Source organism: Colias eurytheme, chromosome 19 (assembly GCF_061535395.1).
Source record: "Colias eurytheme isolate Ceu_HAF_F1 chromosome 19, ilColEury1 Martin Lab GWU primary, whole genome shotgun sequence".
Lineage (NCBI taxonomy): Eukaryota > Metazoa > Arthropoda > Insecta > Lepidoptera > Pieridae > Colias > Colias eurytheme.
Genome location: NC_142998.1, coordinates 7,149,840 through 7,174,412, shown reverse-complemented (window position 1 = coordinate 7,174,412; position 24,573 = coordinate 7,149,840). Strand labels below are relative to the sequence as shown.

At 31.5% G+C, this 24,573-nt stretch overlaps 1 protein-coding gene across 2 annotated transcripts in view; it reads right to left on the bottom strand.

Moving 5' to 3' along the window:
* The window catches only part of SK (small conductance calcium-activated potassium channel), a 200,703-nt gene that overhangs the window by 108,053 nt on the left and 68,077 nt on the right, over nucleotides 1-24,573 (bottom strand). Inside the window, exons 2-3 of one of the 2 annotated variants that reach the window (XM_090113322.1) lie at nucleotides 19,412-20,153; nucleotides 18,173-18,274 (exon numbers count right to left, since the gene is read on the bottom strand). In XM_090113322.1, the coding sequence (XP_089969448.1) occupies nucleotides 18,173-18,274; nucleotides 19,412-20,146 (837 nt within the window). In that variant the 5' untranslated portion in view covers nucleotides 20,147-20,153. The remainder of the gene's footprint in view (nucleotides 1-18,172; nucleotides 18,275-19,411; nucleotides 20,154-24,573) is intronic. The other variant, XM_090113323.1, reaches the window with a different exon arrangement.

The window sequence follows — 24,573 nt, the reverse complement described above, 5'->3', positions numbered from 1 at the left end:
CTATTAAATACGTCTCGATGTGAATGAAACTAAAGCAATGTTCATTAATGCAAAATCTATTCTTGAATATTGAAATTTGATTCCATTCCCAATTCAATCTTAGTCAAGAGATTAAGATAGAATTCAGTGTCTTTCACTCGATATCTGATTATATTAAACTGTCTCAGAAATGCCATAAAGCTCGCGCCAAAATTGAATTTAATTTTGAGGTCACAAAATTCCGATACATCACTACATAGTATATAAAACAAAGTCGCTTTCTCTGTCCCTATGTCCCTATGTATGCTTAAATCTTTAAAACTACGCAACGGATTTTGATGCGGTTTTTTTAATAGATAGAGTGATTCAAGAGGAAGGTTTTAGTATATAATTTATTATGTTTTAGACAAAGTGGGCGAAGCCGCGGGCGGAAAACTAGTTATAGATATAAAACGAAAAATAGAATTTAATGGGAATGCTTCTTACACGTAGAAATACCAAAAAAACATAATAAGAAGAAAAATACATTGAAGCTTTGACGGTACGTTCTGACTCGATTTAAAACAAAAAAATAGACAAAGAGCGTCGGGCTCCGAAAGATTGCCATTTCTTCCATTACCTACCTGTGGGAATTCTGAGATTTTCTATTTAATTTAAGCTTTTTCCTGTACCTTACGATTTAAAATTTTAAGAACACATTGAAGTATATTATATTATCGAGGAGATTGTAATACGTAGGTACCGATGTATTATGATTGAGCACTAGATGTAATAATGTAATAATGTTATTTATATAGTTTTAACAACTGTTATGTTTTGTTTTTATATCTATAGGCACGTATATTTAAAACTACATCGAAAACTGAAAACATAACCCAATAGCTTCTTTCAGCGTCGATTATTTTACACGTTCCGTTCATACGAGCAATTGAAAATCCCAGCTCTATAAAAGATAAAGTTTTGAACTTCCAAGTTAAGTGTAGCATTAGTATATGCTTGGCTCGGGTCCAACACGACAGATTTCTGCGGCCGCATGCATAATGCATGCATGCAATTTACTCGTCCAGGCAGGACGAGTAAATTGCTAAGCATGATATGCTTAAATTGATTTTAGTGCTAAGATTACTGCTCTTATGAATGAAGTGACGTGATTTAGATTGAATATGAAATCATTACGAGGTGTTGGTTTTGGCTTTTATTAGTATGAAAAGATAATACATTATAAATTTAATATTTGTATTCCTATAGATGATCAGAAATGCTTCTATAAGAAGTCAATTTGATTGAATAATCGTTTTTATAATTAAGTTATTCAAAACTAGTTGGTTAACAATAAAATCAATTTTGTAAAGACTGCTAAATAGTTTACAATTCAGTACTTAAAAACGATAAAACAAAATGCTTAATCTATGAAGATAATATCGACATCTTATTCTTCTGTTACAATAAAACACAACAACATTCTCAACTCCTATGTGCTACATTGAGCAAAAACTTCCTCGCTCGCCAAATGGTATCTAATATACTCGTAATGATCTCAAGATATACGGGAACGGGAAAATGCTGATGATGCATAGAAACTGAATGTTGCCAAACTTTTAGGATCAAATTTATGCACGCTTTATAGCCTTATAATAGTTGTTCTAAAGTTCGCGACGATCTTTTGTGTACCAGGAAGTGATAGGCCTTGAAAGATCGTTGGCTAATAATATGTGATAATATGTTTTCTTTTACTCCTTTGAAATTATATTCATTCAATAATAGGAAGAGAAGTTCAGGGCATTTATGAGCGTAAGAGAATTGCACAACAAATTATGATGTGAAAAATTTAAAAGAACCATTAATCTTCTTGTTTCTAGTGAGCCAATAAATTTTCTTCAATAACTTAGGATATATTACCGAAGTATTTAAATTTCACCTTTCTAAACTCTCTCTCTCTGTCTGTTTGTTAGAATAACCCAATGATAACAATTAACTGCGAGAACGTGATCTAATTCGCATTAAAGTTTATCCCACTAGACATTTAATTTGATTAAATTTCCAACTTTGTCATTGGTCTATTTGAAGATCATGTTACTTCGATACTGAAGTTTCACAGTAAAGTTCCATAGTCGGACTTAATGAAATAGACTAAATCAAATTCAATCCACATCATTATTGGATACTAGTAACCGGGATTTGCTCCGGTTTTACAAAAGGAAATATGGTTTCAAAAACGTTTACAATACGACCAACGTAACTTGGCGGGCCTGAACATAGCCTCTACGAACTTTTGCGCATGTACACTCGTAAAAAAAAGTGTTATAGGCATTTATTTCTTTTAAACTGAAATTCGAATAAAAATTTCCTTATACAGAGACCAAGTACAAATAAAATAAATATCAAAACGCTATGAGACATAAAGCAATAAAAATAACCTAATGAATTCAGGATTCAGTCAGCAACTCTTAAAAAAACTTTGTCAACATTTTTTACGCCTTCTTCTTTTTCTTTTTTAAAATACTGCGTTAAATCGAATATTATTTTTCTCGCCTGGCGATTTAAAACCATATTATGCTTTGGTGGCATCTTTGTTCCCGAATAATACAAAATTCCAAGTAGAATATTCCAAATTATCACTAAAACAAACTTAAACACGAACAAATTTAAACTTAACACTCAACAATATAATAATAACAAATAATAACGATCAACTCAACGAAAACTTTTGTAACCGCCTGTACTCAAGACAGAGATAGCGACACGAACACGACACCAATGTTAACGTGTGACTGAGATACATAATTGCGTACCGAGAATTGCCGAATATGCACGAAGTTATACGACGTAAACAAAAAGGGATGTCCACTATGCGTGTCTGAGGATATTGATTAATCGATTTTTTTTTTCAAATCGATTGAAATTGAATTGTGAAATATATTTATATTTAATTTTATAATAGGTTTCAAATATTCTCAATCAGTCCTTATTGTAGTGGTCGTTTATAAATAAATGATATTTAACTAAATCATGTCTTACAACCATGAAAATAAAATGTTATTAGTTTTTTTTTGCTATTAAACTCGAAATCTCTTTTACTAACGACAAAATTCAATAAGTTTGTAAAGCTATTTCGTTCAGTATCTCATATAAACAAAAATCAATAAATTTCAAATCGATAAAAATCGATTGCGATATTCGTTCGAATAAAGGGATGATTGTGTTTACATAGAGTCAATCCCTAGCCTAGATCTCCGCCCCGCGCACGCCGCCTCATGCCACCATTTCGTTCCTAAAAAACGTTCGTGCGCAGCCTTCTGCGCGAAGTTCAGGCCCGCCAAGTTACGTTGGCCGTAGTGTACCTTTCTCGATTTTATGTGTCAATGCTTCCGTGACAATAATAATTATTGTAGCAATAATTATTATTGCTAGGATGAATATTTTCCAATATTCATATAAAATTAACTTAGCTTTTGAATTAAAAATTGTGCTTTAAAATACGTTTTTGGGTATAAAATAAAAATCCTTCTACACATTGTATGTGTGTGTTTAAATGTAACCTTGCTAATTATAACAAGATAATTAATAGTTAAAACAACATGAAACCACAAGCACAAAAACATTATGATAAGCTAATTGTTTTGGTACAAATTAAAATTGAAATCAGCACAAAAACGCTGACAAGGGTCTAAGCCGCTGGCAATTCGTAACAAGAACGATGAAATTGCTTTCTAAAATATAATATGCAATTAATATAGTATCGGATTTCTAATGTAAATGAAACAAATTGTACAGCATTAAGAGAAATGCTTTTCAATGTGTTTATCAAAAGTGTATAACTACTCGTTCGTGTTCTCTGTTATATTTTATCACAATTAATTTAAATAAATATAAACATTGATGCGATTTCATGCAGCTCTGCATGCATTTATTTCGCTACAAAGTTTGTGAAAAATGGTAAGTAGCTTTCTTTTCTTTTAATTTCATTAAAGCATGTATTTAAATTTGCCGTAAAAGAATGCAAAATCTTTTCAAGGTTGGAAGTCAAAAAAATTAGAAATGTTCTGATTTTTGAAGTATCTTAAACACTAAAGAACCTGTACAATGTACATATGAATTTATGCGATAGCATCAATATGTAGGTATAAGATACTAAACACAGGAACAATCATATGAATCGTTAAAAAACATCGCAAAAAAATTGATCGATGTGTATTTAACAAGCGGAGCAAAGTTAAAAATTAAAGCATTTACCATCTCAATTAAACTCTTTCGCATTCGGAAATGAACGTTTTTATAATTAGAAATAAGAAAGTTTGGGGAAGTAAAAACGGTGACTTTAATTAAAGAGTCAAGTACGTACGGCCACTTCAATATCTCATAGTTGGTAAATTGCGAAAATTTGTTTTTCCCGACTTAAGTGTTAAGGTTGCAATAAGTCACTGATGGAAATGACTGGGAACTGGAAGTTTCTGTTTATAAGCAAATTGTGGACTCATTTTCAGTACCAACTTTTAAATTAGATTTTTGCTCGGAGATAACTTTATAAAGTTGCCTTACTTAATAATTTCACGAGTCGTGTTGACATTTTTATGTTCACATTTTCGGAGTGTGCTCGTCTTGCAATATTTAAATAAACAATTTTTAGTATGACGTACTTTTTATATCAAAGATTATAAATTCTCAATCACAATAATTTATGAATACAACTAATAACATTATACGAATTCACAGACATTCATAAAAATTGTTTTTTTTTTTTGTTGTATGTTCTACCGACTCTTGCTATTGGGATTTTTAACTGGTCTGTTTACTTCACAAAATAAAGTCCGCAAAAATAATAGCAAAACTAAAAGTATATTTTGTTCGATTCAATTAAAATAGTTTTGTTATTTTTACTACAGTTTCCTTAGAACCACAACACTAACATTTATTTTTGATTTTCTATGCTGCTAGTTACAATAGAACTACATTTCTCGAGATAACAAATTCAAAATGACGCAGTCAGTGGATAGAAATAGTTCGATGTAATAGGAAGAAGATAATTGAGACCACTATGTTAAATAAATAACTTTATCTAATTATTAATATTGTTAATTATTTCATTTTAAATTATTAATTATTTCTTATTAAGTCATAAATAGTAACTAAATATATTAAGTATATAAATAAATAAAAATCATTTATTGAGTAACAATACATAAATTATACAAATTATATAACAACTTTTGATGTAATCCAAGACTGTCTTCTTTTAAGCACTTTGCATCGAAACATTATCAATCTTCTATCGACTTATGCAATACCGCTCCAGACTCTCAATAACAAATGCACATTTTAAATATTATGCCTATTATCGAAGTTTCTTCAAATACACAACAATAACAATGAAATGAATAAAATGAATGTATGGGTGGACATTGATGGATCGGTCTTCAGCAAACCAAACAAACGAACCCATGTCCGATTGAAAAGCCCGGATTCGTGTGAATATGAGATATATATCAATTTATCAATGCATCAATAAGAAACGAAACGTTAAGAGATTTATAGCGGAAGCGTTATTTGGGTTTAAGGTTAATAACATACGCTGTATATGTATTATTACACTGGCTGTGCCTCGCGATTTTACCCACATTGCTCCGCTCCTGCTCGTCTTAGCGTGATGATATATGAGCCTATAGCCTTCCTCGATAAATGGGCTATCTAACACCGAAAGAATTTTTCAAATCGGACCAGTACATCCCGAGATTGGCGCGTTCAAACAAACAAACTCTTCAGCTTTATAATATTAGTATAGATTGGTGAAGCAGGTAAATGTACAATAGTTGTAAAATTAAATATCGCAAGTTGTTTAAAGGGTAATAAATGTATCCGTGTAGTGGAAGGAATAATTTTACATCGCTAAAACGTTGGGGAATACGAGAAATAATAAAATAAATTTAAATAATTTGCTGTGCGGAATACTACGTTTCGAATCAAGCTGTTCTTTTACTCAACCGATAATAAATAAAATTATGTAAAAGATTAGAAAAGTATAAAAGTATGAGTTTTCGAAAGAAATAATTTATATTTACATACTTGGAACAAAATAGATGTATCTAAGTATGTCGTCTATGTTAGATCTAACACGAATATTTCATGCTATGTAACATAACCTAAATATCAAAAATACCTTTAACCATGTAACTATTTACAGCATGTAACCCTGTCACAATACACCGAGGAGCACCTCATAAATAATTCTTATGTATGCATTTCTAACAAATTTGACAAATGATCTCATCTGCAATGATTTATATCAGTCATAATTGCCAGTTTTCCAAGCTCCGCTTTACAACGTATCATAAAACGGGATTCCTAATGCAAATAATATTCATAATGAGCCATTTATGCAAACAACATGGAAATCTTACACAAATCTTACCCGCACTTTAGTTTTAAGTGCCAATGCTTTCGTTTGTCATTCAACGTACCTTTTAGGGAAACTTCAACTAACATTCGTTCTTAATATTCTAACATGATGAAACAGTATTACCACGATTGAAACATTTTTCCTGTCCTTTAAATCTTTTTTTACATATTATTGTAATATAAATTTTTGTATGCAAACCAATTTGAAAGTTGTTCTGGAAAAATTAAATCATTATATTATGTTTCAAGTGCTTGGACACAGGCCTCCTGTGAGGGTTCAGACGATCAAGATCTACAACGCTGGCCAAGTGCGGGTTGGCGGTTGGAATAATCTATACTAATAATATAAATTTGATGAGTTTGTTTGTTTGAACGCGCTAATCTCAGGAACTACTTGTCCAATTTGAAAAATTAGATAGCTCATTTATCGAGGAAGGCTCCTGTTGGTCTTATCATTACAAGCGGGCTTATATGAGCAATGCGGGGGAAACCGCGGAGCACAGCTAGTTTAATAATTATTAATTGTTGTAGCCACATATTATATTGCAAATAAATAATTTAAAATAGCATTTGAATATGTTATTTTATCTTGTATTATGCACCTAATATTTTTATTTCCTTTTCGTTTCTTAGTTTCTCTTCCACGTGATGAAAGACGTAATAAAGCATTATTATTCACCCCGTTTCTATTTCCCTTCTTTATTTCATTCGCTGCAATGAAAAATTATAAGAGTGTAATTGCAGTGTAGTTTTTTCCGTTTTACTTTATATTTTCTATGTGAAATAAACAGTTAAACACAATAGAAGGTTTGTCGTTATGAAACTTTACGCGTGCAATATAAGCTGTTGCAGACTTGTGTATGTTTCTCTCCTCTTGTGTTATTTTTTATACTTTATGCTTGTTTTTATTTTTCATTTATGTTTATTCACCGACTTCAAAAAAGGAACAGGTTCTCAATTCGACTGCATTGTTTGTGTTTGTTAAATAACAACCGATTTTTATCATTTTTTATATTTGACTTTTTCGTTTAAATATTTTCCGGTCCTGACCATTTAAGGGTCGGTTAGTTTTTGTAAAAAATAACTATTTATTTTTCGATTAACGTAAAATTAATTTGACGCTAATTCTTAGATTATGAAACAACGTAGTGCTAGAGCAGCTCTACATAGGAACTACACTTGAGCAAACCCGCGGGTTATTGCTAGTAAGAACATAATTAGGTAGTTGACCCTGTCTGCTATGTCTCGGATTGCGGTAAGTACACAGCTAAATAATTATGTGTGCAACGAACCATATTGTAGTTTGTTTATTAGGATAAATGAATGCGCAGTTTAGTATGTAGTTTAATTTAGTATTAAATTTGTAAGTGCATTTTCACCGCTGAAACTAATATCATTTTATAAAAATAAAAATGTGTGCGTGTACTAGTGTACACACGTAAGAAGTGAAACTTCTTTATGACCTTATTTTTCAAAAACTAATTTACTATATGCAACTTTACAGAAATACGTCGAATCACGCGTGGTAGGGATAAGAAAAAGATGGCGCGTAACGGAAAAATGTCACGCGTAACGAAAAAATGTTACACTTAATTTTTTTCGAACCCCGATAAAGAAGTTTCACTTCAAAAATAGAATTGACATCGTTGTTTCTATTATTGCCACCAATATTCTTGTATTTGTACTTTGGATAAGTATTTTAATTTCCTTAGCATCATAAACTTTAAATTATTGATTTTTAACAAAATAATTGGCAATTTTTATAGTTTAAGTGGATATAGTGATAGTAACCAATAAAAATAATTGAAAATTCCTTACAATGATCTACAATACTATTTTAACAATAAAAACTCGACTATATTTTCCTCGCTTGTAATCTGAATTGATTCATTAGAATATGGCTGCCCACGTAAATATATTTTATTACCTCCTACTTCAATACTTTAGTCTATAACCTACATAGTGTCCAGACAAAACAAGATTTATTTGTATCTTTAATGGATCTAACCCACTCTCTATAAATTACCAATTAAGAAGATTAATAACAATTTCTTGAAATTATTAAGTTATAATTATAAAATTAAACTGATATAATTTAATTTTATTCCTCGAAGTGCTTGCAAAATATTGTACTTATATAATAACTAGAGTTAAAATTCAAGTGTTTTTTTTTATTTCAATATATTTATGCCAAAACAGTAAGCTTCACTCACGAAGACCTCATAATATATCCTTAATCGCATCCACATATAAATAAAAAGAGACAAAACACTCACGTATATTTCTGTCTCTATCACCTTTACTATCGGCTGAAACATTTAAAACACGTTAGTCCTCAAAGTTAATTGCTGCAGTTCAAACAGCGTTCGCTGCACGTTTTTAATATTTATTCTCTACACACGACGCAATGACTTTTCCTCACAGTTTTTATGCGATAGGTAGGTATATACGGTTTAATTTATTAGAGGTTAAAATCACAATATGAGTATGATTACGGCTTTATCGTTGTAGTATCTACGATTTTTTGTTGTTATGCAAAATTAAAATATTAAGTATTTGATATGAATTATTTATAATTTAAAATTTTATTCATTCTGAAAAACACATACTAAATTCTTCATAAACAATCTATTATTTTAACTGCATCTATAATATTATCTAAAATCATCTATAAAGTTATGGTTTTTTTTTCGTAAAAAAATTATGCACAAAATATAACATAGAAATTCCTACTTGATTATCTTTTGTTTCTAAAACTGTGAACACATTTCTGCATTAGCTGTTCACAACACACGATTACTCAAGGTTGTCAACATAACTGCCTGCTGAATTCATAGCACAAATAGATTTGGCTTGTCTTTACGATATGAGAATAAGAGCAAAGCCTAACCTATTGTTTCAGCCGAACTCCACAAAGGGAGTAATTGTACCACTGAAATGGGAGCCGAAGGTCGTACTAAATTGTCTGGTATAAATAACTATTTTGTAAGTGAATTGGGACCTTGTTTGGATAAATACATTTGATAACTGTGTTGAATATTCCCTAATATTCAGCCTCGTGATGATTAAGTTTTTTTTAATTATTATTAGTAGTAACATTTTTATATAAAAAAAAGTTTTCTTCTTTTCCTTGTAATTAATTTCATTGTAGTGAAATATCCTACCTAAGAATGGGTCACGAATATTTATTCTATTAAAATATAGTATATCTATATGTATACTATGTATATAGTATATCTTTGTTTATTTAGGGATTTTTTTCCAAAAGGATGATGACAATTCCATCGTACCTTCTACAAATATTTTACACTTAACAATCTATATTATATTTGAAATTTAAAGTAGAATAGCATTCTAGCTGCATCAGGAAAAAAAATTTAATACTTTCTATAACAAAACAATAATAAATACGCAATTTGTTAATAGAAAAAAATAACGCCCATACTTCCAAATCTATCACAGTAACCTACATACCCAATCCATATCGGTTACGAATATTTTTCTCACTGTACGTATTATTATTTTCGTCGTAAACCTCCCTATGTATTCAGAGATTGATCATATCGATAAGATTTAAGCAATGTTAATATAGTAATAAAGTGCAGCTATAAAAGTGTACCCAGACTTGAACAATGGCGAAATATTATTAACAGTAAAACAATAGTAAAATTGCTCTGCTTTTTAATCATAAATCAAAATTAACCAATTAAGCTTGAAGGATGCAGATTATAATGAACTTAAACTACAATAATTTAAGTAATTTCCACGTGCTTTTATTTGCTACTTCTACAAATTGTTATTTGCAATACCTACAATTCTTACTTTTTTTTAATGGCATTATGATACCTTAATTTCGTCTACAGTCGACATTTTCCTCGACCTTAACTTAAAAACAACTTACAATTACAACACAACTATTTTCTACACACGAACCTGACAAAGAAATTAATAACGAATTATAAACCCCAACCAATTTAATTCTTAATTGAAAAGCTTAAAATAATAAGAGCTTTAAACAACTAAATCCCATACAAATGCGCACACAGCAACTCGTACGCGACGACGCGAGCTGGCTTCAAATTAATTACAACTAAGTATTTATGATAGAGTAGCAAAATTAACTGCTAACGTATGCATAACCGGCACAAGGGAATTTTCTATAGTGTATTAAATCCTTGATACACGACGTACATACAAATGACACATGAAACACTAACTTTTGTTGGTAATTCGATTATTATTTACTAGCCGCGCCCCGCGGTTTCACCCGCGTGGCTCCGCTCCTATTGGTCTTAGCGTGATGATATATAGCCTATATATAGCCTTCCTCGGTTTCTTTAACGAGATAATATAAGTACCTACTTTCTATAAATCACAACCTAGTATAAAACCTAGATTTCCGCTACGTATGCTTGGATCTTTAAAACTACATAAACGAACTGTAATGCGGTTTTTTGGTGATAAATAGATAGAACGGTTAATGAGAATTGGTTATTTAAATTGAAATGAAAATGAAACCTGTGTCAGGAGAACCCGCTCTTCCTTAACTAAAGTTTGAAAATATTTTACGTGTGCATGTGTATGTGTTTGCGGGTGAGAGTGTATATGTGTGTGTGTGTAGTATATAATTTGTTGATTTTTAGACAACGCTAGCGAAGCCTTTTGGAAAACTTTTATTTATTATTTACGTTATTCATAATTTAGTCACCAAACACTATGAGATAACTAAGCTTTAAATGATTGTGTTTCCTACTTAATCACATAAACACAGATCTGATATTAAACTGAGAGATTAATGCGTTTTGGTACATAGATTGATGTTAGTCCTGTAATGACGAGCTATGGTGAAGCGGTTTAAATCAACAAACAACAATTTGTATTGTGACTATAATTTTGCCGTACTGATACATCTTTTCGAGGTTAAATTCACTTATCATTATGCCTTAAAAGTAATGAAAATTTTAATATGATTGTAACGTTCTTTATAGAATTGATTTGTCACATCAGCATATTCTGAACGTGAGCTTGACGCAAACGCTTTTAAATTCAATTTTATTGAAATGTAGTTAAAATACGACCAAGTCGACATTTTCTATAGAGTATGTGAGTTTTCCATAGTACACTTTTTTGTCGTAGTGTGTATTTTCATTGGAATACAAATTTACCAATCACTTCATAAAAATATTGCACTGTACTAATGTGAAATGCTGAATATTTTATAAGATTATTATCACATATCGATTAATAGGAAATTGAAAATGGCATAATATTAATTATCAAGATATTGCATTCGACTTTATTTATGTCATCAGTTTGTACATCAATACTATATTGAATCAATAGTTTTGTTTGATGTGAATCTACAAATTATTTTTACATTACTTTTTATTATACGTTATTTTTCAGTAACTATACAAAACATGATTTATTAACAACGGATCTTTTGTTTTATTTCTATCTCAAACTCAATTCGATCATTCTGAAAGTAAATAAAGTCTATAATAAGATCAAGAGTTATTGTAGTAAACTAAATAAATAGATTAGGCTCCTTGGGTCTGTATATTTGTACATGGTCCTTTGAGATAGCAGATATATCGTAATAATATGTAATCATAATATTTAATATAATTTTATAATAATGGTCCTCGTTTATAAATAAGACTTGTAAAAGAAGGTATTCATTATTTTACATTATTACTTACCTATTTGCATATTATGTAAATCAATCATGTTTTTCATAGTTTCATATTCATGTTGTATACTATTTTACTATTTCCTACAAGATTTACTCGAACATGTTAAAAGCAGTAAATCACGAAGTAAGTTTGAAAGTAAGGGTAGGTACAAATAAATTATTCAATACCTCTATTTTTCTGCTCACGATAAATCATTTAGAATTTCGTTTCTATTAGTAAATATATCACGTTTTACTAATTTATCATGTCATGTAATAGTTAGAAATGAATCAAAACAGTAGGATTTCTGTATCAACAAAAACATATAAGTTTGTTGTCATCGTAGGCCTTACTAATAGTATGGTAAGTCTATAAGAGGCGTTTTATGGTGTGATTCCTGATCAATGTTTTGGTGTCCAAACAATCCATTGCGGGATTGACATACTTTTTCGAAGGTCGGACAAAGGAAATTTATGGAAGCAGATTCAGAGTCGCTTTGATGACGCTTTCTGCTACTGTCTACGAGTATTCTGAACCTGGCTTCGTCTCAAGTTCTGTAACCCTTAGAAACACGTTATTTAAACAATTTAGCACCGCACTGATCGATTATTATTAGCGAGATTCTTCCAATATTTATAACCAATATTAAAAGAAGCCATGCCTTCTTTCGCACAGTCCTAGTTTCCACAGTTTGTAGGGGTACAAATAAATTATTACTAAATTATGTATTCAGTAAGTCACGTAGTGGTTCCTCCAATACAATATGCGGTAAACAATAACAGTATGAGGAAGTGTGCCAAGGTTAACTTTACGAATAGACGATATGGCGTTGAGATACGGTCTTATTTCCTGTAGTAACGTTATTTTTAGCTTATCGGTCATTTTTGGGGCTTTAATTTGATTCGTTGATTGCGATTGTTAATGGAACTAATTGTTGTTATTATATATGTTAGTTTTAATGTCTTCAATTTGAAGATAATATGAATTGGTTAATGAAAAAAGCATTTCAAATCTATTATAAAAATATAACATAATTATGTTGTTAATATTACAGCAGTTATTAATTAATGAAACAATTTAAAACAAAAGACGTGAAACGAAAACAAAACTGTATACTGTATTTACTGAACATTATACAGCTTAACGTTATAAAAAGTGAATAAACATAAGATTTACAACACAACAAAGAACACTCGCTAAGAAAAACTTCACACTCGAACTGTTCTACCTACTTTTTTATGTCTGTAGTATACAACTTCTTATCTCTACTTAATTCAGGTAATCTTACACGCTATTTTATCGCTCAATCAAACTCAAGACCGTTTAATTTATCCGCTTAAATAACGATTAAAGCTGAAGTAGAACAATGCTTATTCGATTAAGGTAAGACAAGCATGAAGTACTCGTAGGTTGAATAGAAATGTATGATTCAGGACATTTCGAGCCGAATCTATTTTGCATGATAATAGCGAATATTTTTATGTCAGTAATCAAAAACTTATAAAGGTATTCTGTAAGTTTCAGGCAGACCTTCCTTACTTAGGTATTACCAGTAACCACGTACTTTGTTTTTTTTATTTTTATTATTATACTTTTCAATAATCATGGAAGCACCTTGCGGAGGCTTTTGCTCATCATTGGGATACAACGCGCTAATACAATAACAATTATGTACATATTTTTATATGAAGCTGTGTCTGAAGTAAGAAATAAACAGATTCATAAAGTTTTTAATACTCACATAACACACATACGTTATATATTTACCCTTTGCTATAAGTAAATGTCTTATAATACGTATATTTATCTAGAAGCCAGTATATTTTTAAAGATATTATGCTATAAATAGGTTTACCTCCATACTTCTATCTTCATATAACCGGTTTATTCACGGTAAATGACTACATTACTAGCACTAACCTAATTATTTACTAACACAAACTGTTAATCTAATTACCACAACCAAATTAGGTCCTAAATCATCCTTTGATTAACTATCTGCATCCTATATTGCTATCATAATTAGATCGCGTAAATTCGTTGTAATAAATGAGTTTATATATTAATACTTAGTTATAAACCGTGACGTTGTTTGCGCTCTATTTCTGTCTCTAGACTGGCTCTAGACTTTAAGTTTCTAAATTCATTTGATTTCATTGTTTTCATCAACTCTATTTTCTGCAAAAAAAGTCCATGAACGTCAAATCCAAAATTAATTATCGAATATAAAATTTCAAAAACTCAGTCATATCCGTAAGATACAGATGCAAACTACAACGCATGTAATCTTGTATGGACATTATCCTTAAAAATACTTAATATAACATTCTATTCAACCATTATACGATATGGTGAACGTGTTCAAATAATATTAACATAATCTCGTATAATAAATGCAGAAATTTGTTTGAATATAGCCGTAATCTTGGGAGGGCTAAGCGAGTTAATTTCAATATTGTTCCCTCGAGGCGAGAGGACGCTCGCGCTGCATTAATCTGAGACAACTTAAGCTGCGCGTTATATACGTTAGGGCTTTTAAAATCCTGAATTTCGTTCGTTTTAATATAGCTCGATAGTTTGCAAAGCTAATTAAGTCGACTATTTGCATAGTTAGGTGGATATTTAAATTAAATGACGTTTGATAAAACTGTTCTTAAGTGTAACGAAATGTCTCTATCGTTGCTATGATTAGAATTTTTTAATAATAGTAAAATAGTTATTTTAAATTAGGATTAATAACCATAATTTTAAAGCTGATAAAAAAGGATTTCAGTCAAGTTTTAAGATCTTTGTATAAAATATTACTTCTTATTAAGGTATAAATAATACAATTAATACAATTTAGGGCCGATTTTTCAATGCTTGGATAAAGCATATTCGTCGAATAATGTATAAAACTACCATTTTAGGGCCGATTTTTCAATGCCCAGATAAACAGCTAGATAGACTTTATTCTTCAGTTAACAAAATATTCAATTTTTCAATAGACGAATAGGACTTATCTATCGAATAACTACGTTATTTGAGGAATAAATCTATTTGCCGCTCCAACGGCCAGATAGCGCGCTATTCGACTGTTAGGCGTTTGAGTTGACAACTGACGCGTCAAATTTGAGATATTTTCGTATGTCATAACATAGAGCGTAGAATTATTAACAATTAAACCTCTTTCTATATAATTATAATCAATTAAAATCATATTGAAATTGATGTTTTTGATAGTACTGATGACCATGCCATTGAAAATTTGCCGAACGCTGCCTTTAAGTATGTCGTTTCCATCGTAATATATATAAATTGAAACACAAATTTAACCAAACTCTTTACTCGAATCAAAACAACAATCAACAATCATAGAAGACAAGTGCACTCCTGACGTGAGTCATAATGACGGTTGTTGACAAATTGCAAGATTTGACTCTATCCCGCTCTAACCTGACTAATTTAATATGTTTGTTTCGCCACTCCGAGAGCAGTGCTACCAATATGGAAATATTTGGTCAGATAGTTATTCATCAAATAAATCACGATTGAAAAATAGGCGAGCCGTAATGAGTTAGATAAATAATTGAATAAATCTATTCGAGGGGTACTTATTAGACTGTTTATCTCGCGATTGAAAAATCGGCCCTTAAAAACATATTCTAATTTCCCGTATTTGATATTTTAGATTTTGATATTTACGTGACATTTTAATATTATCATGATATACTTTTAAGAAGCTTATATCTAATTGAATACTTTATTGGACGGATAAGTTTTATCCTAGCATTGAATTTTTCAAGAAATATTTTACCTACTTTTAAAGTTGTCAAAAGAATTGGTATTTTGCCTGGACAAGCAATTATTCGAAATGTAACACCAGTCTCAACTTCAATAAGATAATATACTTTAATGGGCTTAGAAATGATTGATAATTTCACAAGTCATTGATAATAGCAATGTGGCTGCGCTAAAATTGGCGATTTATTTTTACCTGGTTCGAATTTAAACTGAATTGAGGAAAATCTTTAAATAATTATGAGTGTGCGGTAAATTTAAATTACATTATTCTTTCAACTCTCTAATCAGAATATTGGCTTGAACATTTTTATTTCATTTCGAATGAATGTTCATTCCGTTAATGATTTTTAATTTTTAAAGTAGATAAATCATTTTTAGACAAAACACCTACAACCTATTGGATACTTTTTAGTTTTTAAAGTATCATAATATATAATATTTTTTATTATTATATTATTGCCTGGCAGAGATGGCTTTGAGCCATAAGGCCGCCATTTGTACATTTTGAATGGTTTTATTGTACTTTTATTTTATAAGACTCTTGTACAATAAAGAGTAAATAAATAAATATTATAATTGTTACAAAATGTTTTGTTGAAAAATCAAGTAATTAATTTAAACATCATATCGTCTATAAAGAAAACACTATACTTATAACTAAATTAAATACATGATACCTCATCTATGTAAGATAATAATGTACCTAAAAATGCATCCTTACACCCAAGATGGTATGAAAAATAACTTTCTGCTATATATTTTCATGATCAGACCCTTTTAGCAGGGATGCTCAGTATTTCGATTCAATAGCTGTATAAAACACGCTTGAATGCACCTCTATATTGCGCTTTTGGTAGTTGATGCCTCGCTCTGAGACGATACGAAGTAAAGCTGCTTAGACCGTCTGTTGATATAGTAGCCACATTTAGTAATATAGTCTGTTTATAGACGTCTTTAGTGTTATGAATATAGCAGATTACATAATACTAAGAACAAGAAGATTTGGAAAAAATAAGTATAAATAATTCAAAAGAATTAATATGTTTAATATAATTTATGTTTAAATTAATATCAATTATTGCGCAGTTAAACTTACTCAAATAAAATAAAGTTGTATTGTGGCTTACCCAAATAAATTAAATTGAATTATTTTATTTTTTTCTTGGTTTGAACCATTTTCATATCCGTAAGTGAGCTTACGGATAAGAAAGCTTATAAGCTTTTAATGAACGACTTCGAACCATTTATTAATTAAATTTTAATTATATGTTTTATGGTTATGCGCAAAGCAAGCAGTTAGTGTTTCGTTGATTGTTTTCTTATTATTATCATTCACACAAATTGCATGTATTGAAGAAAATTTGCATGAATTGTATATAAGGTTACCAAAAAGAATATTACTAATATTTTAAATATAAATTGTGTATAACATGAAAGTTTTGTTTAATCCTACCTACGTGAGCGATTATTTTAAGGTTCCCTTTCAGGGAATTCGATTTGGCTGAAAACCCCAGCAGTTATGTTATATCCTTAACAATTTGAAAACTTAAAATAAAATATAAATAGAACACATTTTAGCACTGATTACACATAAAGCTTAAACTCTAATTGAAAAAGCTTTACAAAACTGTCTCACTGATCGTGTATTCAACGATCATATAAAACGCGTTAGTGCAATCTAACAATCCATCTAAAGTGCATCGAACGCTAAATATTTTAAGTGAAATGAACTTAATGTGTACGTGCTGTGTATGTGACTTGAGTTGATGTTCCCAAAGCGTAAAATAACGTTTAAACAACCCAGAACATGAGTCAAATAAGATGATAGCAAAATATATCGGTTGCTGATGTAGACGAAAAAATGATACGCCATAGGCATTCGACATACAAAGCCAATTTGTCACCGTGCCAAGTGTGCATTGATGCGTATTTCTGTTCGTATAAAATGTTCCTAAATAAACAATTCATTGATGAAAAGCTACTTTGGGTGCTGGGGTAATCGAGGACGTGGGAACCGTGGTCTTTTACGAAGCTACAGGGACGTCACATTCGCCACTAACAAATTGCTTGGTGATAAATCACCACAGATCAACTGATCCTCGACTGTACAACCTAGTGTTCCGTGTCATTATACTAGAAGCTGAAGTCTAAGTGGACTATCTAAATGGTGTATCATGCTAATCACTACTGCACGCTTAGAAGCATTAAAAGCGTTCACAATTTTGTCGTCGAATTTACGGTGTCATTTATTTATCGGTGTCGAAGAAATTTGGAATGCCAATCGTGGGAGATTGTACAGTCGATTGTGGTTGGCGGTGCATAATTGAAGAATACGAGCCCACCGTTCTAACGTAGGTCACTGTATCTCCCGTGGCCTCAGTGAATGCGCGCCTCAGTCGGGCCCGGCGAGTCTGCGACAGGGTTTGTGGGCAGAGGAGCAGCCCCTGCAGGTAAAATACCAAATCAAACAATGGATTCGTTCGGAGACAACCTCAAGACCCTTACACAGCACTTACACCGGTTAAGCAGTCTTAACAGCTGAGAAGCGATATTCATGACGTGTTCTTTGATAATCAACGGTGTTTGTACATAATAGTGTCTGGACTCTGGAGTGAAGCTGGAGATCATTTTAATGACGGTGAAATGTGTCGAGTCAGTTCCAAATAGCGTAGGACGGGTAAGATATACGAGTCGCGTCGAGCTCAGGCATGATATTATGTCTTTCTAAGGATGCCTTCACATAGATCAGTTCTTGAAGTTGTAATTTACGCGTCGAACAACGTACAAAAGTGAATGTGTGATGAAGATATTTGGAACTGTTTAAGTAAATATAAATAAATGTTTAAGAGAAATATGATGTCACAAAGACGAGAAGAATTATCATTTTTTAAAACACGTACTCCTAAAAACTGTTAAAACAACGTTCCAATTATGTTGTCTTTTGTTTTTAGTTAAAACGTCGTTTATATTTATTAAAGTCAACGATATGATTACGTCTGCATCTAAATTGTTCCTAACGTGTTTAATCTGTAAGCCAAATGTTATTGGTTCCATTTTCTTTTATCACTTTACTAAGTAAATATACTTAGCCAATTATACAGATGTTTCCTCGAGGCAATTCACTTAGCAATTTAATTAGATTAGCTTCTTGCCACAGTTATACAGATTGTGACATTAGGTCAAATTTCATTGTAGCTTTTTATAAAGGATACTAATATTCTTGTAACATATTAGACGTATAATCGATATAGTGTACGTCCGGTATCAATTAAATATGAAAATTAAAGTTTTATGTTGTCATTGCTTTAATTATTCATTTTAATTGCTTCATTTAAAAAAGCGAATGAAGTCATTTAGAATTTACTCCAATTCTGTTTTTAATTAATATTAATGATTTTATTGGTAGAAAGTAAACGTGTTTTGTGTTTAATGTGTAATCGCTACTGCTACGAAGTATAGTAAAATTACAATACATAAATGTATATTGCGTATATACTGCAACTATATCCAAATATTAATGTATAATCCGACCATCTAGTAAGCAAGCTACTACTAGCACCATCTACCCGCTAAAGCCTTACCTGCTTGAAGGGTCGCATCCCTCCGTTAATACGGAGGGAATCCGCCGCGATACCAGCGATTCCATCGCCTGGTTCCCGCAGTTGCCGCAGGGAGGCGCTAGGGTGGTGGTGGCTATGATGAGCACAGTGCGCCGCGCATGCGCTAGACTCCGGCTGAGAACTCTGCCGAATGATTCTATTACTTGACGCCGGTAGCAATAAGGCTGGAGGTTGAATGACAGGACACGTGCTGACGGCGTGTAGAGAACTGCACCCGCATGGATAGTGCAAAGCTGAACGAACGCTTTCCCGCGACACAGATCGCGCTAGTTGCAGCGCTGATATTGGCGCCGTTGACTGCCTCCGTTCGCAAACGCGACATCTATTGTATGAGTGCGGAACTAACTGGCAGGTTACAGAGCCTCTGTGAGAGCAGGTTGCGACTGGTGATACTAAAGTTTGCGGGCGGTCCGCTTGGTCTCTGCATTGTAATTCTATGTCGGGAACGCTTCTAGTTGTTCCGTCTTCTACTCGTATGGAGGCAGCGCTTTCTTCGCTTCCGGGGCCACCAGATAACTGAGGTCTAAGATGGGTAGTGCAGTCTTGTCTTTGTAGTACTGGTTTGACGGTTCTATTTTCGTTCGGCACGATGACGGTAACTGAAGGGCCTGATACAAGGAGGCTAGCCGTTTCGTCGCTGCTTCCATAACCGGAATTTGTAATGGCTTCTGTACTATCAGTCGTGGGTACAGACATTTTTAACCTGAAACAATAAAAGCAAAATTATAATTGTTTTTCTTTCAATCATTAATCAACAGGTTAGAGCGAATTTCGCAATATTTCCAAAGTTTGCAAAGTTCATTTTCATATTAAATGTTATTTCAATCATATTATCTTGTGTAAATTTTTACACAAAGTTAACAATAACTTTTTCACTGTTATTTTATTGGTTGTAAAAATATAACGTTCAATTTAGTTTACTCATTCAAATGTATTCAATTCACACATTCGAGAATATCTCTATTTTCATATATATTTTCCATCACAATAATTCTTAAAATAATAACAATTAACATATTAACAAATGATTAAAATAATAATTCGCATAGAAAAAATCCTTAAACCACAAGTGAGTCTTGTCGCCAGCAGACGATGGGAAAACTTCAGTTGTAAAAAGCGAAAAAGTTAAGTGCCACTTATTTCATACTACGTAGCTGAGTTTGAATTTTATACAAAAAGTACCTCTTGTATGCTGCGTTAATTTTATAATTTTATTTTCTAGGTGTACAATAAGTTTGAAAACTTAGTCTAAGTACCTTAGTTTTTCTTTTTTTAGAAAAAGAATGTAGAAGAACGATTTGCTATTTATATTTTTTCTTCTCATATTTCTTATGTTATATAACTTTTTTAAAGTGAAACTTCTTTAGGCGCGTTGAGAGTAAAATATCCAGGTTCCGCCACGGCAATAGCATCACGTCATGGAGAAAGGCGATGATTTTGGTATCTTTGAACTAAAGAAATTTAACTTCTGGCTCATGTGTTCGGCACACATTCTCTTTATCTGTATTATGTTTCAATATTTTCTGTTGATTTTGTTGAAACTTCGATAACATACGATTGATTCAACATATCATAATATAATATTATGCCTTGGTACCTTTATCACACTTCCCTCTATTTGCACAAGTTTTAACTACGTTTCCACTGTCGAGACAAAACAATAATTGAGTTATATGAGATAATTACCTTTATCACGTACACACGTAACATCAAACAATATTGTCTGAATAGTGAATATTTAATAAGTTAAGATTATGTTTTACTGCTTTATAGTAGTATTGTAACGCAAACATCTTTCTTGTTGCATACAATTGAAGCAATAAATGACTTGCGTAGTCTAAACAAAACGTAACGTTGCAAGATTTGTCACACAAGGTATGAAATAAAAAATTATTGGTATTTTCATTCCATTGTTTACATAGACCCGCGTGTAAACAGTTGCTTACAATTATTGAAAATCCATTATCGCGCCTAAAGTATTGACTAATTGTCCTTGAATGTAGGTACAAGAAAATCATGTAAATGGGCCTGGGCGATATACCTACATAACATTTTTTATTAAATCACGCTCGTCTTATCAAAGCAGTTTCATGACAATGGAGGATTATATATTGACATTTTTCTGAAGAAGAGCGAACAATACCATGAGTCGTTAATTATCCTTTACACAAAAGGCGAAAAATACGAAACATAAAAAGGTATTAAAACATAATATTTTATATTCGTTATTTGACTCATTCCCGTTTTCCCGAACAATGTTTTGTTAAGGAAAACAAATTGGAAAGGTAATAAGTTGTTAATGGAATCGTATAATGCTCAGAAAGGCTTTCGTGTCCTTTAATGGTTCGCAGACTTTCAAAAAACAATAAACATAAAACGAAGTTTTGATTAACAACGGGTTTTATTGCCGAAATTAAGTTTTTCGTTTAACGTTTGGAATGTTTTCTTTTTTCCTTAGTAAGGCATGCTTCATTACAGGTTGTTTAAAGAAAAAGAGTTAGTATCGAATTAAAAATTATATCTATTGATATTCATTAATATGATAACCATGGAGAATATAGTAACTATCATACTATCATAATTAATATTATGTAAATACAATATTTTTATAATTTACTTTTTGAACCTAATCTTTAAGCTTGCAGTAAAAATGACTTACTGTAGGTAGTTACAAAAGATTACCATTTTATAAGAACAGAAAATTCTAAGAAAAAACCTTTTACACTAAGTATATTTATTATAACGCCTTAACTTCTATTGGATTGTGAGAAAGAGGAAAACTTTCTATGATTATAGTAATACACGTGTACACCATTTCTGCAAAATATACAAGTAAATGTTTAATTATGTGCCAAGTACGAAGATAAATTGATATAATGTGACTTATTTCCAATGAACTGTTTGCTTTCTGTTTTAGTATAAGAAATCTGCAAATAGATAATATAAATAAATACATCATCTTATTATTTGTGACGGTTAGCCATGTGAGAAGGAATTCACGGCATTCAAGTTAATTTATTTGTTTAATACAATATAAAGTTCATATTATAATATTTCTTAGTGTTGGAAAATTGTTATTGTACATATTATGTGTACAAGAAACTAGAAGAACTTCAACGCTCTACAAACAAGAGGTAGAAATATCAAGTGCGACCGGTGAGAGCCAGCTCTCAGTGTGAAATACTATTCTATAAATAATGGTCGAGCTGCTATAAAAACTGCGCTATAAGGACCAGTTTCCTACTGTGAAGCGTAATTTGTAGCTAAGTTTGCAATTGTAAAGAAAACGAGATCTCCAGCTTACAATTTATCCTAATGCACTGGAAAGCTACTCGAGAGTAGCTCGTATAAGTTATGATGTCCACATTTCTTGACAAAGTACAACTTACGTCATTTGTCTGAGTGCTGTGCAGCTAGTTTTCGTACGAGGCGTGCGAGTCACAATATCTCTTCACGTGTGAAACAAAAATTTTATTTTAAAAGGTTCCATAGTATGCTATATACAGGTGTAGTTATTAATATTTCAGGTGTTATATTTAACTTTTAAGAATCTCTATGCTGCGTCTCTATAAGACAAAGTGCATATTAATGTTTATGCTCTATGCTATTTGAGCTTATATGGTATTATTTTTCAATCTAGCAATTTTACAGGAAAGCGCTTAGAAACAGAAATCCACGACAAACAGGTTCGTAGGGCTTACTTTTTCATTTCAACTGGTAAATATATCTTGGTATTAATTTCCTAGTTAACTCACTCAAACGTTTATTAATTTCATTCATTTTATAAAGGCTTTTGAATCCCTTTATATTCAAAAACTACACCATGGTAGAGCAAAGAAGAAGCGGCTACAAATTCGAAACATGTGTTTTAGTTCACCTACAAAATAAACACATATAAGCATATATTCTACAATTGCGGTTTCAACTTTAGAGCGATTCGTTCCTAAATCTGCGATTGCTTTTGTTTACAAACATTCAGTATTCAAGCGGTAAGCGTTCTGTTTGTGAGAAACAAACCAACAATTTGTATGGTAATATGTACGGCCTTCGGAACATTGATTCTCAAGTTACTAGGGCCACGTGTAGCGGGATTAATTATTATCAAATACATCGGTTGGTGTAAATATTTTAATGTCCAACGAAATCTGTAAGATAATAATTAATGGTTTTATTTCATTAAGCACTGTGTCCACTTATTTTAAACGTTATGTCACTATACCTCGTATTGGATTACCAATGTTATTGTTATCCACATTTTTAAATAAAAATAATGTTCACAAAATAAAGTTTTCGTGATTTACACGTTTTTTACGCATCGCCTATTTTCCCATTAATTGTCAAAATACAGTGTAGACACGTGTTAATTTTACGCGTCAGTTGTCAATGATAATTAACAAAATACAACATGCAAATATTTTAATTGCTTGCAAAATATCAATAGCATATAATTTTATTTGTCAAACCAGTAAAATTATTAGAAAGATAAGCAAAGATTTATCATTTCGGTCGTTAATTAAGCTAGCAAAAAGTAAAACATACACTCATGCAATCTTTCTAGAAACGTCGTGGAAAATAAAGCCACTCTGGTCTCCCGCGGGTTCTAACCTAATTATCTCCTCACTGGGGACCCAATACGATGAATAAACACGGACATGACTCGTATATTATCCCCTGAACATCATTAGCTACACTTATTTACAGTACCTACACACTGCACACATCTTTACTATATTGTTAAGAAGTTTGTTTGTTTATTTGAACGCACTAATCTCAGGTATTACGCGTCCTAAAAATTATTTCGGTGTTAGATAGCCCATTAATCGAGGAACGCTTTATGCTATATGTATAGATCACGCTAAGACCAATAGAAGCGGAAAAATGCGGGTAAAACCGCAGACACAGTTCGCTTATTTTATAAGCGCAAATGTGTCTAGATTTGAACCTTAGATTTAATTCTGACCGACACGAAACATGCATAAAATTCAACTTGATTCCTGGTACCGTTGCCAAGAAAGTAATTTACCGTCTAACTGGAGTTGAGACGTACAAATTTGGTTGTGTATCATGTGCATTCATAATTTATTTTGTATATTCTAATTATGTGAGACGCGTGAATCATGTCT